Genomic DNA, 18,677 nt, shown 5'->3' with positions numbered 1-18,677 from the left:
TATTTTGTTATTATTAAATGAGATCACAGGTGTGAAAGAGATTTCAAAATTAGTAAAATATCATATACAGCCCTCATGCATTGCCAGTGGGAATGTAAAATGGTGCAGCCACTGTGGAAATAGTTTGGCAGTTCCTCAAATGATTAAACATAGAGTTACCATATGACCCAGAAATCCTACTCCTAGGGAACTATACTTGACATCTTGTAATAATCTGTAAGGGAAAATAATCTGAAAAAGAATAGATATATCTGTAGATACATAGATGTAGATATAGCTGAATCACTTTGCTGTACACCTGAAACTAACACAACATTGTAAACCAACCATACTTCAATTTTAAAAAAAGAAAACATATGTCACACAAAAAGTAATACACAAATGTTCATAGCAGCATCATTCGTGATAGCCAAAAATTGGAAACAACCAAATATCCATCACCTGATGAGTGGATAAACAAAATATGATAGAGCCATACAATGGAATGTTATTTGGCAATAAAAAGGAATGAAATACTGATATGCAACAATACGGATGAACCTTGAAAACATTATGCTAAGTGGTAGAAGCCGGACACAAAAGGCCACATATTGTATGATTCCATTTACATGAACTGTCCAGAATAGACAAATCCATCCGGACAGAAAGTAGATTAGTGGTTGCCAGGGGCTTGAGTGAAGGAAGGAGTGGAGAGTGGCTACTAATGATTAGTTTCTTTTTAGGGTGATGAAAATGTTCTGAAATTAGTAGTAAGAGGGGCACAACCTTGGGAATATCCTAAAAAATGCTTAATTGCATGGTGAGTTATGGTACGTAAATTACATCTCAACAAAAAAATAAATAGGCTATGTACATATAAAGGATGATTTTTATTATTATTATTCAACTCAAAGCCCAGCTTCCATAAAGCCCTTCGTCCAATTCTCTGAACTTCTCCAGACTGAATCTGCATTTTGCATGTGTTCCTCACACACTGCTGCCTTGTGTTATTTAAATAACGTTCAATAATCATTAAATAATAAATGATTTAAATGAATGATTAAATAACAAGGATTATGTCAATAAATACGAGGTTATATCTTTTTTGATTCATTATTGTAGAAAATTAATTTCTTTTTAAAAAATTTTATATTGAAGTATAGTTGCTTAACAATGTGTTAGTTTCAGGTGTACATCAAAGTGATTGTTATACATATACATGTATCTATTCTTTTTCAAGCTCTTTCCCCATTTAGGTTATTACAGAATATTGAGCAGAGTTTCCTGTGCTATACAGCAGGTCCTTGTTGGGACGAGGTTTTGTCTTCTCAGCTTCTCTTGTGTGACTTGCAGAGCACAGGGGCACGGTAGGCACTTAAGTCTGGGTTGAAAGAATAAGTGAGGGCACACTTCTCCCCCTCCCCACCTTCCCGGATTATCCAAAGGCACCCATCATGTACTGAGGAGCCCTATGCCCCTGATGAGTACAATGTGAGTTAATGAATGGCAGAGTTGCTACCTGAAGACCAGCACGCCCACTGCAGAGAGCCCCTTCAGCAAGCAGCATGCAGTCTCAGAGTGAGGTCCTCAGCCCACCTCCACAGCAGAGTGACCACAGTGCCCATCAGGACTCCCTGATCTTGGAGACAATTCTTTGCAAGTGTTCCAGGCAATTCCCATACACTTGGACTTTGAGAACACTAGGGAAAGTGTGAATTTGTATGAGGCGGCGAAGTGGTTTGCAGCCTGTTGGATAGCTGTTATCAGAATGCTCGAAGTTCAAAGCATCCTGACTCAAACTGGCTTAAACAATAAAGGGGACTCATTGGTCACATAACTGGAAAGTCCTTGGGGGAGTGGACTGAGGGGGTGGCTTGATTCAGGGGACCAGCAAGACCCTCTTGGACTTGGTTTCTCCATTCTGTCATCCAGCATCTGCCTCATTCCAAGGCCAGATCTCCCTTCCCCACCCAGACCCCTATCAACTTCCAGACATACGTGATTCTTTGTCCCAGCCAGGGAAGGGACGTGGGGGTAAGAGAGGAGACACTTAGTTCGTTAGTTAATTCTAGTGGCTCTTTTAGAAGAGGAAGAATGCTTATTCCCAGAAAAACTTCTTCCTTGGTTATGTTGCCCTTTCTTAAACTATGGCCCGGGGATGGCAATACAGTGATTCATTTCAGCCTAAACCACATGCCTCCCCCAACACACGTGCAAACACACACACCACACACACACACACACACACACACACACACACACACACACACACACACACACACACACACACACACACACACACACACACACACACACACACACACACACACACACACACACACACACACACCCCAGAGATAGAATCAGCTTCCTCCAAAGACTGTGGCTGAATGGGAGAGGTGAGGATACCAGAATAAAAACCAGGGTAGCTAGCAAGAGGACAGCGATATCGGGGAGCCAGGCACAATGCCCACTACTATTCCTGCGTGAACCTGGGCCTTCTCAAAACCCAGTCCCCTCCTCTGGGAAACCTTCCAATCCCTCCCCCACTCTGTGCACCCACACACCACCTGCCCTCATCCACCTATCCATCCACCCACTTACTATGTTCCTGGGGTGGTGGGGGCTAAGTGCTCAGTGTGAGCCAGAGATTTCTACCCCAGTGGTGTTTTCAATCTGGGCAAGGAGAGGAAAGTTAATCAAATGATTACACTAGTTAATGTCTGGTTTCTTGAGTAAGTACAAGGAAAAAAAATGAGAGTTGTGGGGGAGAGAATGAGCTTGTGTCTGGGCACCTGACCTGCTAAGGATGCGGGGCTGGGGAGGGGGGCTTCAGGGAAGGTTTTCCCGAGAAAGTGATGTGGGACTTCTGCTCTAGTTTTCACCACACAGGCCATCCTACCCTCTGCCTCAGCTGTCTCCCTTGCTAGAAAGGCCAGCCTCCACACCCATGGGTTTTGGTCCAGGGCCTGATTTAAAGCTTATGCAACAAATGTGCATTGAATTTAATTGTCAGTGGTTAGAAGCGCTGGGAAGGAAGGTGGCTAGGTTCCAAAGAAGAGCTTCACTGTTATGGTAACAGTGGGCACAGGGTCCTTCTGCATGCTTTGGAATGCCTCAGGGGTGGGGGGTGGACAGCGTAGAGGTGGAAGGGGGATCTGCATTTATTCCAGGGCCAGGAGAAGCACTGTGGCCTTTACATTCCGAGCCCCAGGGTGCAGGAGAGCAGGGGGTTGTCTCAGAATGCAAGCTGGATGGACATCCACTCCCCTTGGCCAAGGGAGACCCGAGTCATGGCCCGTGTCCCTGAGTCACCTTAGGTACCCCTCTGAGCTCTCGGAAGCTCCTTCCTCTGGGACATGAGAATAGAAGCCACTCTTCCTGAACAGACTCTGAATTTGGTGGTAGTGGTGGTGTGGAGGCAGGCGCTCCACTGGTGAGGTGGTTCCCAGGAGCGGTTCTCTGGAATTTTCTCCTAAGGCAGAGGTGGGGTGGAGGCAGAAGGAGAGATCCGGAGCGGCGTCGAGGCCGCAGCCCGCCGCCTGCCCAGGTGGCAGAGGGGCCGCGACTGGCCCGCAGCCAGAGCCCAGCGGTGTCCGGGCGCCCCTCCCCGCCGCTCGAGCCCTCCCACTTCCTCTGAAGGAGCCACGGCTGTCAGGGAGCCGGGCGCCGCGCGCAGTGCAGGCTCGGGGCGCCTCGCAGAGGAGGCTGTCGCTCTGGCTCGCCGCCCCCCGCCGCTGCTCCGCACCGCGCCCCGCCGCCGCGCCGCGGACCATGGACCTGACCAGGGGCCTCCTGGTGGCGTGGGCCCTCAGCCTGTGGCCAGGTACGTGCCCCCTTATACCCCCCCACCCCACCCCTCCGCCTCCGGGAGCCCCTCCCTGACCCGCCGAGGCCTGGGATACAGCTGCCAGGAGCCGGTCGCGGTGCGCTCCCAGGGTCCGACCTCGGCGGCTCTCGGGGACGTGGGTCCCCCGGGAACTGGCTGCAGTCGAGCGACTCCGCCAAGTTCCGCGCTAGAGGGAGGCGCGCGGAGGCGGCCAGAGGCCGGGACTTTGGTGGAGTTGAAGAGACTCGAGTTGAAAAGCGCCGAGGGCTGGTGGCCCCGCCGGGCGCCCTGCTTACCTCCAAGCGCCCCGCCGAGCTTTCCGCGCCGCCGCGGGGGTCACTCGCGGTCCCGGGAGCGCCGAGGGCGCGCGTCCTGAGCGAGGGAAGGGGTCAGGGCGCCTGGAGAAAGCATCCCTAAGAGTGGAGAGCCTGCTGCGGCGGTCCCAGGGAAGGGGGAGTGCTGGGGGAGAGCCGGGAGCCAAGAGCCGCCCAGGGTCCCTCGGGCCGGAACGGAGCGCAGCCTTGAGGTGGTCGGCGCCCAGGCTCTGGTGAGCCGTCGCGGGCCTAGCGGAAGGCTGCGGAGAGCAGCTCGGCAGTCCAGGGCTCCCGAAAACATTACCTGACCCTCGAGATAGGGACGGGGCATCGCCCCCCCAGCCCGCGCTCAGAACTGTGCGCTCATTCAATAATGCAGGGGATTCCGCCATCGCTGAGACGTGCGCCGCCGCCTAATGCACTCCAGGTGTCGCGGCGCGGCGGGGACCCCAGGCCGGCGGGGCGGGCGGCCCGGAGCGAGGCCAGCCCTGGGCTATCCTCACTGGGGCACCCGGCCCGGGAGTCCCCACACTCCGAGTTCCGGCGGGACCCGCCACTTGGTGGCGGCGGCCAGAGGCGCTGTTCTACGGATCGGGAAAGCTTGTGGGACCCCTCCTTGGCGTGGCCGAGTGCTCTGGCGGGGACCAGCACCTCGGAAACTGGCCGAAGGGCCTAGCCTTCCCTTCTGCGTGGGCTCCAGGTCTGGGCTGGGGCCAGTAGTAGGAGTCAGATGCGGTGGCAGGGGGAGAGGCGCCCTCAAAGAGCACAGGTGGAGATCCCCCAGCCCAAGCAAGCTCACCCAGTCCCGGGGTACTACGGGAAACAAGTGCACCCAGTGTCGGTCTGTAGTGGAGCTTCTGGGAGGGCCTGTAGTTGAAAGGGGCTGTGCTGGTGGGGTTCAGTTCAGATCGTAGAGTCACAACTGAAAACAAACATTGATGCTTTAAGTTGGGGAGGAGAGAGCGTTGGGGACAGAGGGGGAAGAGCTGCGACCAGGCCAGCATATATCTAGAAACCGGCTGCCGGAGGAGGTGGTGAAGCCCTCTCTAGGTCATTTAGGCAAGAGGGGGAACTCTAGGAACTGCCTTCAAATCACTAGGAGACCCAGCCATAGAAAAAGGGAATGCACTCCTGTGTGACCCCAGATATGTGGCCCCACCAGAACTTGAGTTGAAGTGGTTGCTTTAGGGGCTAGAGACAGTCCAGACCTCAAGGGGCAAAAGCTTTGAAATCAGACCTGCCTTCCCGTTCTGGCTTTGCTGCCCACTAGCCGTACAGCCGTAGGCGTGTTATGCAATCTCTACAACAGGTATCCTCCTCTGTGAATGGAAATAGATATTCTGAGACCATAAAGCTGTTGGCATGATTAAGTCAGGCTGGCCCTGTAAGAAAAGTTCTTAACACAAGGCTTGGTACACAGTAGGGCTGAATCGGTGGTTGATAATGATAAAGCAGGGATGGAGGGGGGTAAGGACGTGCAGTGAAGGACAGGGACAGGATTTGTGACTCAGAGCTCCCTTCATATGGAGAAAACCACTCCTGAGTTATGTCTGGTCAGTCTGAGCTCTTGAAATATGGGATTCATTAAACATATCAATCAGTGTTGGAACAACATCTGCCTGCAAGGAACTGGGGGTGGGGCCCAAGCATGTATGCAGTCAGGGCCCTGCCTGTAGCTGAGAACAAGGTGAGACCAGGGAAAGCTAAATAGAAGCGCTGGGGAGTGAATGGCACAGAGAAGCTAAGGGCTGCAATTCGAACAGGAGAAGTTCAGTTCCGCTTGAATAAGGCTTCCTGCAGGAGGAGATAGCATTTGGACTGGGCCTTAAAGGAGTGTGTAGAGTGTGGCTAGACCTTAAAGTGGGACTGTTTGTACATTAGAGTGTTATTTCCTGGAACTACAGTAGTTAAAGAACAAAAAGATGAATATTTGAAAACCACAAAGATGACTGTGGTCAGTAGTGACTCTGGAGATTAGAAGGGTCACAGAGGTCATTGGGTCCATTCCCCCAGCTCCAGAGCAGGACTGATGTTGATGTCTCATCTGTGCATCACACGGATTCAACGTGAGGATTATCAGGAAGCTTGCCTACTGGTGATGGCACAGTTTGGCTGGGCAGGGACTTGTCACAGGCCACGTTGGTGGGGGAGTCCTCATTAAGGCCATTATGAGTTCAGTGCCTTGATCTTTCCAGAGCTTCTGCTGCAGGCTGTGAAGGGTGATGAGATGGGCAGAACTATCAAGAAAGCCAGAAAAAAACTAGACAGGTCCAAAGACTTTTATAGCTGACGTTCAGAGAGAACAGACCCATTGATCAGAACTTGCCTATTGTAATGCATATGATTAGGAAAAAGAATATATATATGTATAACTGAGTCACTTTGCTGTACAGCAGAAATTAAACACAGCATTGTAAATCAACTATACTTCAATAAAATTTTTAAAAATAAAAGTGAAATCCTCCCAGTTTGGAAGCAGAAAAAAAAACTCAGTCTTTACTGAGCACTTGTTACCTGACAGGTGACATAAAGACACATAGGGAGATCAGACAGAGCGTGGTTGTGAAGGCCCTGGGGTTTCACTGCCTGGGACGGGTCTGGCCTCTGCTAATTGGGACTCTGTTTCCTTGGCAAGTTACCAACCAGCTCTGTGCCTCAGTTTTCTCATCTGCAAAATGGGGATGATAACAATAGAACTTAAAGAGTATCCAAAGATTTATGATGTATATAAAGTACTTGGAAAATTGCAGGCACATATTGAGCATTTAGGAGTTTGTCTTTCTTCTCCATCATCATCATCATCATTGCTCATTACTGGCCATTGAGTAAGGGATCTAAGTAAGGATGCAGAGATGTAACCTTCATACTTCATACTCATAAATAAACCTAAACTTTCCTAACCCCTTCTCCCAAAGGCCTGGCCCAAAATCTTGGTCATAATGGGAACTCAGGGTTTTTTGTTTCTGTTTTTGTTTTTGCCATTGAGGCTGTCTTGAAGTCAGTATGATCCTGGCATGAGTGTTTTGTGTCGTTGGAGAGAAGAACCATACCACTCCCTTGTGTGTCCTTGTGGGTGGGGGTCTTATTCAGCAGAAAAACCTTGTATGGAAAAGGCACAGTACTGGGCACCACAGGTGTGCAAAGACTAAAAAGACCCAAGTCCTGCTCTCCAGCTTGGGAAGATCAGGGAAGGAGATAAAGTTTGTCACTTTGCCTCCCCAGTGCCCGCCCTGCTGGGAGCTTGTCAGCCAAGCCTCTCAGCCACCATTAACCGTGGAGCTTCTGGACCCTTGCACAGGCAGACCCTGGGGGCCCTAACGAGATGAAAGTGGAATATGACCCTCTTTCTTCTTATTCACCATGCCCCTATCTCTACCCTGCAGTGGATCCCCCAGAGATAGGATGTCTATCCCCTCAGCTAGACATCCTCATTGTTCCCAGCCCACCCACAGGGCTGTGGGTCCTTGAGAAACTCAGACAGCAGCTCACCTTCATTTTGCCCTCTGTGAACCTCTTTGTCTCCCCTCCTGCAGTGACAGCTTCCTCCAGCAGCAGGGACTTCCGTTCCATCCTCTCCCTTCATTGCTTAGGACGGAACTATGGTCTTAGCTGGCCTAGCTTGGCTCTTGCTGTATAGAAGGGAGTTTTTGGAGAATTAAAAAGCCCTCTTTTCTCTGCTTAATGCCTGACTTTGGAGATTCTTGTCTCACTACAGGCTTCCAGATCTTACTTACATTGTTCTATTGCAGTTGCAAAGAGAAAGGATCCATCACCATCCTCCCCAGGTAGTGACAGCCTCTGGCTGGCTCAGGGAGGGTCAGCTACAAAACAAGCTTTAAACTTGCACTAACACATTCCAAAAACGGTGTCTCGTCTGGCCCTCATAGCTTAATGCCCCTATCCCAACACCACCGAACCATGGGCTACCCTCAGGAATTCATAGCCATTTGAAACTATTTTCCCAAAACGATTATGAGCTCCAAAGTCACCCACACGCCCTCAGTGTGGAGTGCTTGCTCTAGAGAGCTGTGGTCCAGGAAGGAGGGTCCCCATCCCCCAACATGTAAATCCTGAGTGTACCAATTCTTAGTTGAAAGCCCAGAAGGTTACCAGCCAGGGGAGAAGGGGAGGAGACTGGAGTCAGTCATCTCGTAAGCCAAAAATAAATAAGCTCCCCCAAAATTCCATGAAGGGTTTTCATACTCTGTACTTAATGACCTTCACGAGATGAATAAAATTCCTCCTGGAGGAAGACGTCAGTGTGGTCAAACGTGCCCCCATCTCCACCCCCACCGCCTCTATCCCAAACTTCCTCCACCTTCGAGCTTACTGAGCTGGAGTGATGATCATTACGTGTGTGGCCTGGGAGCCCAACTGGATTCAAGTCCTTTCTGCTTGGGTGACCCTGGATAAGTCCCTCTGGGCCTCATTTCCTCATCTGTAAAATGGGTAGAATAACGACTTCACAGGCTGATGTGTGCTTTAGATGATCTCTACGTGGTTCACTCATATCAAGTGTTTGGAACAGCATCTGGCACCCAGTAAGCCCTCAGTGCCTGATACCAGGCACTGCGTCAAGCATTTTCTCACATCTCAGCTAGGCCTCGCTATGGAAGTCACTACAGCAATCACCAGGTTACACGTGAGAAGTTAAATGGTTCATCCAGGGTCATGCTGACTAAGAGGCGATGTTTGGTGTTTGCCCTTAATCCACGCATAATGTCTCTTCAGGAGGGCACAGAAAGATGAATAAGATGCCCTTGCTGGAAGATACTGTCTGCAGGGAAAATGAGATCTGTACACAAATGGCCATCCTCACGTGGGCACGGGTCCAGGAGAAGCAGCTCTCTCCTTCAGACTCAGCTAGACAGCGATTTCCCACTCAAGGTGCTGGCTTGGTGAGAAGTGGTCCTCACGCCCTGCCTTTTAATACGGGAGCCTCTCTCCCTCACTTGCCTCCCTGCTCGGGGCCGAGTGGGGCTCTACCATCTGCCCCCAAGTCCCAATATTCTGGGCCACTCTGACTGTCTCTCCAACCTCCTCAGGGTCTAGGCTGGGCATTGCTCTCCTCCCTTCCCTGCCTCTGCTTCCCCTAATCAAAACCTGCTCTGAGCTCCAGGCCTAACGAGTTAATTCATGCTGCACAGCACTAATGAGTGATGACAGCTTCATGTGTCCTTCAAAGTGATTTGCATTTTAACTGGGCTGTGCCTTGAGCCAAAGGATCAAGGGGCTAATGATGGAATTTCAGGTGCCAGGACCTGAAATAGGTGAGACCAAAACGTTGAGGCAAGGGACCTGCCTGGCCTGGTTCGGCCCCTTACCCCACTACTCCATCGCCGATCAGATGGGTTCTACCTGGGCCCTTGTGATGATGGGCGGCATCCTGCAACATAGAAGAAGCCAGTCTGTGGCTTGGGTGATGCTGCCCTAAAGCGGGCAGAGGTTTTTCCACGTGGCATGTGGGGTGAGTTAGGCAAGTTGCTATAGCAGTGTGCTCCAGGATTCCAAACAGGATGACACAGAGAAGGGGCTCCTGCCTCCGTAGCTGGGGCTGACAGCTTTCTTCCCCCAGCAGCATCACCCGGCTGGGCCAGGCTACAGGAATCCTGACCCTGCAGATTTCCAGGACCTGTTTCTTTGCAGACTGGGCCTCAAGAAGGCCATGGAAAAACCATGAAACGAGTAAGTGGATGCAGCTCCCAACAGTCTGCAAAGAGCGCTCCCGGGTATTTGTTCTGTCAGTCAGAATAGGCCAGGTGAGGTCAGAGGTCCTGTCGAGGCTGGTAGGTCCATTAGATAGAGGGGGAAACTGAGGCTTTTCAAAGTTAAATGATTTCCTGTGATTTCCCCAAGATCACATAGGAATTCAGGGACAGATTTTCTGGCCAAAGATGAGATTAGAAACCTAGTTTGCTACACTCGTCAGAGGAACTTAAGGAGCAAGCAGTGCTTCGGCCAAAGGAATGAAGTTCTAATGGTAGGTTTTCTACATCTGTGGCAGGCAGGTAGGACAAGATCATTGAAATCATTCTCTGTAGACCACTGGGGGTGTCTGCAGTCTCCACCGCCTGTCCTTTCTGTCTTGCCCATCCCCAGGCCCTCCGACTACTGCTTTCTCCTACTGCCAGGAAGAAGACCACAAAGTGAGATCCATCTCTTCTCCTTCTACTGGAATTGCTCTTTTCCTGGAGCTCATAGCCTCTTATATTTGGTGACTGGTGGCAACCATAAGGTCCCATAAATAGTATGTAGACAGAGTTCTTCTCTGAGTTTATTCCCACCACTTACCACATATGCAGGATCAACTACATAATCTGTGGGGCCCAGTGTGAAATGAAAATACAGGGCTCCTTGTTTAAAGACTATTAAGAATTTCAAGGTGGCCATGGCAGAGCATTAAACCAAGCGGGGGCCCTTCTGAGTGTGGGGCTGAGCAACTGCTCACAGAGTTCTCCCTGCAGGCTTGTGAGTTGGCAAGGAAGGCACCAGTATCCCTCTTGACACATGAAGAAACTGTGTGGCTCGTCCATTTGGCCAGTATGTACTGAGCACCCACTAAATCTCAGGCATCTCCAGGTTCTGGAAATTCCAAATCAGATAAGGCTCAGCCTCTGTGAGGGCAGGAAGGCGCAGATCACACATGGGCTGCAGGGCCCATGCAAAGTGCTGGTGTCCGTAGATGCAGGGGTGCCCATAGAGCAGTTCTGAAGGCACACAGCCAGGGCTGTGGAATGATTTTTAAGCCGTGGAATTCAGAAGATGCTTCTGTCTCCAGTTACTGCCTCAAGACCCCTTTGAGAACCTTTGGGGGCGCCCTTCAAGCATTTGATGCTGGGCTCTGGAATAGCCCTCTTGGCGAAAGCAAGAAGCCAGAACTTGAAATGCTGGCCTTTCCACAGCCACGGGTATTGGTGCTGCCATGGTCCTGCTGGGCTAATCCTCCTCAATAGGAGGTCACTTCTCGGGTTCTTTACCTGCCTGCTTCAGCCTCCCCTCCTGGTCTGCAGACAGTCAGCAAGTCCAGTGGTCCTCATTCATGGGTGAACAAGAGAATTATGGTGTAAAACAAAACTTCTCGCTGACCCCACCAGAGCACATCATCACTCTCCATGATGGAGCCTGGCCTTGGCTTTTTTTTTTTTTTTTTTGTGGTACACAGACCTCTCACTGCTGTGGCCTCTCCCGTTGTGGAGCACAGGCTCCAGACGCGCAGGCTCAGCGGCCATGGCTCACGGGCCCAGCCACTCCGCGGCATGTGAGATCCTCCCGGACCAGGGCACGAACCCGTGTCCCCTGCATCGGCAGGCGGACTCTCAACCACTGCACCACCAGGGAAGCCCAGCCTTGGCATTTTTTAAAGCTCCCCAGTAATTCTAATGGGCAGCCAAGGCTGAGACTCACCGGTGTCACCTAAACCCAATCCCCAGTCAAGCAGAAGAGAAAACACTGTCCAGGGAAGGGAAATGACTTTCTCAGGGTCACAAACAGTCAGTGGTGAAACCAAGATGTAACCAATTGTCCTGCTTCCCAGGTTTCCAGCCCACCTCTCCCGCCTGCAGTTTCACAGGATTCATAGCCAGGCTGGGCTGGAGACACAGCGTGGAATCAGAGTTTGAGAGGCCGAGGCACAAGGGGGAATTTGAGATGGGAGTTGGTATTGGGAGGGTTATTAATTTAGTGACCTTGTCTGTGTCCCCCACAAGGCCACAAGCTGTTGGTCACTGTGTGGCCCCAGGTGGGACAGAGGAAAGCCAGAGAGGGGCTACGGGGACACCAGTTTAGCTGAGGATCCTGGTCAGAACTGCTCCCAGACAGATGGACTGGCACGGGAGGAGGTGTCCAGCAGGGGTTAAACAGAGCCGATCAGGGTCATTCCAACCCTGCGATTCTGGGCCCCACTGAAGCTGTTGTGAGTGTTCAGGTGAAGGAAGCACCTGACTCAGGATGGGGACTGTCAAAGAGAAGCCCAGGTCGGGTGGGAAAGGGATGCTCCAACAGGAAAAAGAGGACAGGCTTGCCTGGGGGAGGCAGAGCAGGAAGCCCCTGGGACCAGCCTGAGGCCCAAACTCCCTCCTGCCCCCATCCACCCAGACCTTCCTCTGTAGCAGACAAAGTGAGGCTAAAACACAAACTGAGTGTGTAGTCACTTCCCCTGCTTAAAACCTTCAGTGGCTCCCTATTGCCTTAGGTTGAGTCCAGCCTCTTTAATAGAGCTCACCAGACCCTGAATAGCCTGCACTCAGGACTCCCCTCTAGCAGCACCATGTGCATGGGCACGTCTACACCCCTATGGCAGCTCCACTAAACTGAGCTTCTTAGTGTCTCAAACGCACCAGCTGTCTCTGTCCTTCACTCACATTGTTCCCTGTATCCCATTTGACCCCCTCCTTTCTCCTGGCTGTCTCTCACTTATTCTTCAGGTCTTCCTCCTGAAAGCCTCATCTGAGTCAGACCTTGGATCCGTTACTTTTGTGATCTCAAGATGCCTATACTTCTTACAGTGTTATACCCCATACACAACACGGTATTATAATAGCCTGGACAGCTTTGCCCACTGGACTGGAGCAGGGACCACATCTCCTATCAGTCTCTGTATTGCCAGCTCTTCCACAGTGCCAGACGTAGTACTGCTCAAATAATATGTGTTGAATGAATGTAAGAACTGTCTAAGTCAACAGAAAGATATTTAAGGGCAAGATAGATGTCTCATGTTTCTTTGCAGATGCACCGCCAAGAGGTCCCAACACAGTAGCCTGTATTAGGTGCTGTGCTAAGGGCTCTGAGGGATAAAAGTTAAGAGATAAGTCCTGTCCTTCAAAGAGTTTATGGTCTAGTAGGAGAGAGATCTTTGGATAAATAACTAATACAGGGCTTCCCTGGTGGCACAGTGGTTGAGAATCCGCCTGCCAATGCAGGGGACACGGGTTCGAGCCCTGGGCCGGGAAGATCCCACAGGCCGCGGAGCAACTAAGCCCGTGTGCCACAACTACTGAGCCTGCGCTCTAGAGCCCGTGAGCCACAACTACTGAGCCCACGTGCCACACCTACTGAAGCCCGTACACCTAGAGCCTGTGCTCCGCAACAAGAGAAGCCACCACAACGAGAAGCCCGGACACCGCAACGAAGAATAGCCCCCGCTCGCCACAGCTAGAGAAAGCCCGTGCGCAGCAACGAAGACCCAATGCAGCCAAAAAAAATAAAATAAAATAAAATAACTAATACAAGGGAGGAAGTAATAAAAGCTGTAAGAGAGCTACAGATAAAAGACTCTGGAATTTGAGAGGTGAAAAAGAGATGATTTGTAACTGCAAGAAGAGCAGAGAATATATCTGGGGAACAGCCTGATGTTTGGTTGGCAGGATGCTGGAGTATGTGCAGAACTGCAAGAATGGAACATGGGCTGAGGCCACCGAGAGAGGACCGAATGCCAACTAAGGCATTTGGATATAGCAGACGGGAGCCACTGAAGGTTTTTGAGGGAGGGTAGAGCATGTTCTAATGTATGTTTTGAGAAGCTCCTTGGCGGGGCGGGGTGGGGATATGGGTGTAGGTTGAATGTGACAGGACAACAACTAGAAGCAAGTGGATTGCTCAGATGGCTACTGCAGCAACCCAGGCAGGAGGATGCCAGAGCCTGATGTAAAGGTGGTGAGAGGAGAGAGGAAGAGGGAACCTGTGAGGGGCAGAATGGAACATCCTTGGTCAGGGAAGGAAAAGGAGAGAATATGGAGGAGGTGGGGTGTTAAGGACCAGGAAGTTGAGTGGATCCTGGACATGTCGACTTTGCGGGGCTCTTGGGCAGGTGGAAATGTTGGCTGGGAGCTTGGAAGCGAGTCTGACTTGGAATGTTTTGACTGGGAGCCTGTCACGTATACATGCTTAGTGGCACGCAGGCCTGAGAGAGAGGGAGAACCCGTGGCATGGGCCCTCCTGTCCCTCTATCCCCTTTCCAGGCCCAGAAGCAGTGATTCATGCCCCAAACTTAAAGAGAACCCAGATTCTGATTTTAAAAGCCTTTCAGAGCAGAAGAAACCAACGAGAAGGCCAGGCCAGACCACAAGCCAAACATCAACTGTGGAATGTGCTTGCTAATGACGGTGAGGCCAGCCAGGGGCAGACATGCTGGCTGGCTTGCCAAGAGGCCCCTCCGGTTGTCCGGAATATGTCAAAATGGTCACCGAGATGGTCCCTCCTCTTCCCTCTCTCTTCCGTGTGCATCTCTGCATTTGAGCACATCTTAAAACTAGCCCCTCCCCCCACCCCCAGTCTGTGAGTCGCACTGGTCCCCATGATCCTTGCTGTGAAAGCTCTGGTCTGCCATCCGTCTTCCCACCTCTGCTCAGCCCGGAGGACTAGGACCAGGAGACAGGCAGGGGTCTGGGGGCTGCTCTGGGGGTGCCCAGAAAGGCTCCCGTGGCTTGTGGCAACCAACTGGTCTCCCTGCATCCGCCCTGTCCCTTGAGCTCCTGCACCCAGTAGCCAGAGGGATGCTGCTTGAATGTGGATGGGATCATGTCCTATCCCTCTGCCACGAACTCTCCGGGGCTCCCCTTCTTCTCTGGGTGAGAGGCTTGTGTGATCTGACTCCCCTGCCTTTTCCACCTCATCCTCTACTCCTCCACCACTTGCTGCTTCGGCTCCACCCACACAGTTTCTGGAATGTTCTTCAAACATACCTGGCGCCTTGGGCTTCGCACTTGCTATTCCTTCTGCCTGGATGCTCTTCACCAAAGAGCCTCTCTCGCTTCCTTCAGGTCTTAACTCCAACACCCGCCTCTCATGGAGGCCTTTCCTATACCCCTAACTAAAATGTCAGCCTCCCCTGCATGCACCCCCTTATATAAACCCCCGTGCCTGCTTTAGTCCCGCTGGGGTATTTCTCACTAGCGAGCATTATTACCAATTTTCTTTATTCACCTTGTTTATTGTCTGTCTCCTCCAACGGAGTGTCATCATGAGAGCAAGAATTTCTATATGTTGTTTTACGTGTGTATCCCAGGGTCCAGAGCAGTGCCCAACCAGAGGAGGCAAGTAATAAGTAGTCGTGGAATGAATGAATCAGTGAAGACCTCCCCCCAGCCTGCAGCAGCCTGAAATCCCATTAGTTAATCCCCTTTGAGATAAGTATCACCCTCTCCCCAGTCACCTTTCTTAGGATACCAGTCCCCTAGGCGTTCAGTCCTGACACTTCGCAGACCATTGGTTAGTAAAGCCTTTCTTTCCAGACAAGAGTGTGGTGGTAGTTGCTGGCGGGCTGCTGAGGCGGAGGAGGGGATCTTGAAGGGAGAAGGGCCTTGAAAGGGGCAAAGTGTTCAGAGCAGGCAGCCCAGGCCAGCCCAGCTGGCCCCATGCTGTTCAGTGTTATTTACTGTGACTCAGAGAGGACACAAGGAGACATGGGACAGACCTTGTTTTGACACAGAAAAAACCTAGGTATGTAATGGACTTCCCAGGGAACAGCGGGGTGGAGCAGAAGTTTAAGATGCCTCGTTTCCCACAGAAGGGTAGTGATTCAGACATCCTCCATGGACCGCAGAATGTGGATGTGTCCTCCGGTACCCCAGAAGGAGCTGGGAGTGCCCAGAGAAGATGGCAGGGGCTGAACAGTAGACCCCAATAGTGGACCAGGTTATGGTCCAATCCCTGGGAACCACCAGACCAGATTCTGCCCTGGTGACTGGGGAGATGACAATAAACCCATTGTACATGTGGGGAGACTGAGTCTGAGCCCAGTGAGGTTCATATTTGGGGCATGTAACCACTGACTTGAGGTTTGAATACCGGCCCTGGCACTCACTAAGTGTGTGACCTTGGGCAGCTCACATCCTCTCTTTAGAATGTATAATGGGAATTATAACGCCTACCTTGTAGGATTAGTATGAATAAATAGAAATAATACTGATTACCAAACAACATGTCTGGCAGGGATGACGTGCTCAATAAATGTGTACTACTTGCTAACAGTCATTGGGGGCTTCCATGAATCAGGCTTTGTTCTTTTTTTTTTTTAATAAATTTATTTATCTATTTATTTTTGGCTGCATTGGGTCTTCGTTGCTGTGTGCGGGCTTTCTCTAGTTGCAGTGAGCGGGCTTCTCATTGTGGTGGCTTCTCTTTGTTGCGGAGCACAGGCTCTAGGCGTGCGGGCTTCAGTAGTTGTGGCACGTCGGCTCAGTAATTGTGGCTCACGGGCTCTAGAGCACAGGCTCAGTAGTTGTGGCATACAGACTTAGTTGCTCCGCGGCATGTGGGATCTTCCCGGACCAGGGCTGGAACCCGTGTACCCCTGCATTGGCAGGCAGTTTCTTAACCACTGCACCACCAGGGAAGCCCCAGACTTTGTTCTGAGCACTCGTCTTCTCAATAATCCTAAAAGAGGGGTGCTGTTATCTCCTCCATTTTAGAGATGAGGAAACGGATGCATGTCGTTAAGTAACTTACCCAAGGTCACCAGGGTCATAAAGTCACAGCCTGGGATTGGAACCCAGAGGGTCTGACTCCAGAAACTGCAATTCCCAGAGGTCACGTGACTTGACTGAGGTCTTGCAGCTGCCGATAAAAATGAGATCCAGACTCCAAATTCAGGTTTGATCATCTCCAAAGCCCATCTTCTTTCCTGCTTTCCCTGTACTGCTCACACAGCTCTGGCCATATCTGTGTAACATCTGGAGTACTTTCACTTAATAATTTTCATTCAACTGACTTTAAATCAACTCAGTCTTTTCACTTACCTTCATCATAAGCAATAATTGCTGTGAAACCTAAGTTTTGATTTGCTTGTAATTTTTTAATATCCATTAAACGTGAGTTGTCAAGTTTTAATGTTCACCCTTGTCCCACGTAAACTCTTCTCACCCACTATGCCCTAGGAGACACTAGGTCACCCTGTGCGGCCCTCAGCAAGGACAGGTGACCCCTAGTCCCTACTCATCCAGAACTGAAGTGCGACGGGGCTCAGGTTTGCCTGGGGGACGTTTTGACGAGACACACCTAGACTCCATTCATCTGTGGCATGATTTCTCAGCTGCCCTGGCTCTGTCTTCTTGGAGGTTTAGTCAAAGCCCCCTCCAGGGCTAGTATCCCCTTGGCACACACCGGGAAGAGTCCAGAGAAGTTGGCAGGTGTGGCCATTTTCTGTCGTGCTCAGCCCACCCCAGGGTGAGGCCCAGGAGGGCACTTTCACACCACCTGGTAGCCAGGTCCCTTGGTGTTTCTGCAGTGCTGTTTGGCTTGGCAGTGGCCCCACTGGACTGGTGCCCACTGCTGACGGAGACGGGCCAGGGAAGAGGGGTCTGCCCAGGGTGCCCCACTCATGAGGGCGGAGGGAGCTTTTATGTGGAAGCAGAGGCCAAAAGCCCCAGATCAAAGCTTTGCTGAGCATTGCACTGGCCTGGAGTTGGGAAGGGGGCAGGGAGGGATGTGTTAGGGGGAGAGCAAGGAACCACTGGGGAGGGCAGTCCAAATAAGTCTGTTGTCTCCATGAAAGAAGAGGAAACCCCCAATCCTCTCAGTAACAAGTGTCCTTAGAGGATGTAGGTTAAAGTGGAGAGGAGGTTGCTGCTTTCTCTGGGCCCTAGCAGCTCCAGAAAGGCCTCCTCTTCCAAGAAGCCCTCCTGGATCACTGTCAAAGTGATGATCATATTTCTGTGAGCTTCTCTATCATATCAGCTGCATTTCATCAGCTATCATCTTATCAGCTCCACCTTCCCTCTCCACAAGGCTGCCTGTCCCTCGGGCAGTGGGCACTGTTCACTACCTTCCCTCTTACCTTCTCCTCCCCTGTATAGCGTCCCACCATCCTGCCCTACCTCCAACTCTTAGGGTCTTGACACTGCCTCAGGCAGTTCATGCCAGCCCGCGCCCCTCTTCTTTAAACCTTGACTCCGCTCAGCCTGCTGGGCAGTAAAGCAGTTGCAGACTAATTCACACGGAGGAGTTCGTGGCTAACTGAATATTAGACCTACCCTGCCTCTTCCTGATGTTATAGGAAAGGCTGTTTGAAATCAGCCATGGCTTAGCCCAGATGGACCAATCTGGGCCAACCCTGAATGGAGCAGAAGTGGAAACCAAAGCCTGGGACTGGATTACCTCTCTCACTAACTGGACCCTCCAAGCCTAGGGTAATGAAAAAGCCCTAGACCGTGGATGAGGACCTCTGGGTCAAGTTCAGGCTCCAATTCTAAACTTAAGTGAGCCATGTGCCCTCTTGAGATGTCCATTCAGTCCCTTCTAAAATAAATATTTGGCCTTCATGTTTCTAAAAGGTCTTCAGCGGCTGTGCTTCCATGCTTCTGTGAACATTTCCTGAGCCAGAACCTTGACTCTGGGTATAAAGCCACGTGTAACACAAGAAAGAAGTTGACAACAGGAGTTCTATTTTATTTTATTTTAAATTTATTTTATTGAAGCATAGTTGATTTGCAGTGTTGTGTTAATTTCTGCTGTACAGCAAAGTGATTCAGTTACACATATGTATACATTCTTTTTCATATTCTTTTCTATTATGGTTTGTCACAGGATATTGAATATAATTCCCTGTGCTATACAGTAGG

General features: G+C 51.0%; 1 protein-coding gene across 2 annotated transcripts in view; it reads left to right on the top strand.

The window, feature by feature from the left end:
- The first annotated feature begins 3,682 nt into the window (after positions 1–3,682).
- Positions 3,683–18,677, top strand: part of ITGA11 (integrin subunit alpha 11) — a 125,473-nt gene continuing 110,478 nt past the window's right edge. For both annotated transcript variants that reach the window (XM_060169791.1, XM_060169783.1), the window contains exon 1: positions 3,683–3,805. In XM_060169791.1, the coding sequence (XP_060025774.1) occupies positions 3,754–3,805 (52 nt within the window). In that variant the 5' untranslated portion in view covers positions 3,683–3,753. The remainder of the gene's footprint in view (positions 3,806–18,677) is intronic.

Source organism: Lagenorhynchus albirostris, chromosome 1, assembly GCF_949774975.1.
Source record: "Lagenorhynchus albirostris chromosome 1, mLagAlb1.1, whole genome shotgun sequence".
NCBI classification, from domain to species: Eukaryota; Metazoa; Chordata; class Mammalia; order Artiodactyla; family Delphinidae; genus Lagenorhynchus; species Lagenorhynchus albirostris.
This window is presented reverse-complemented; position numbering and strand designations above follow the sequence as displayed.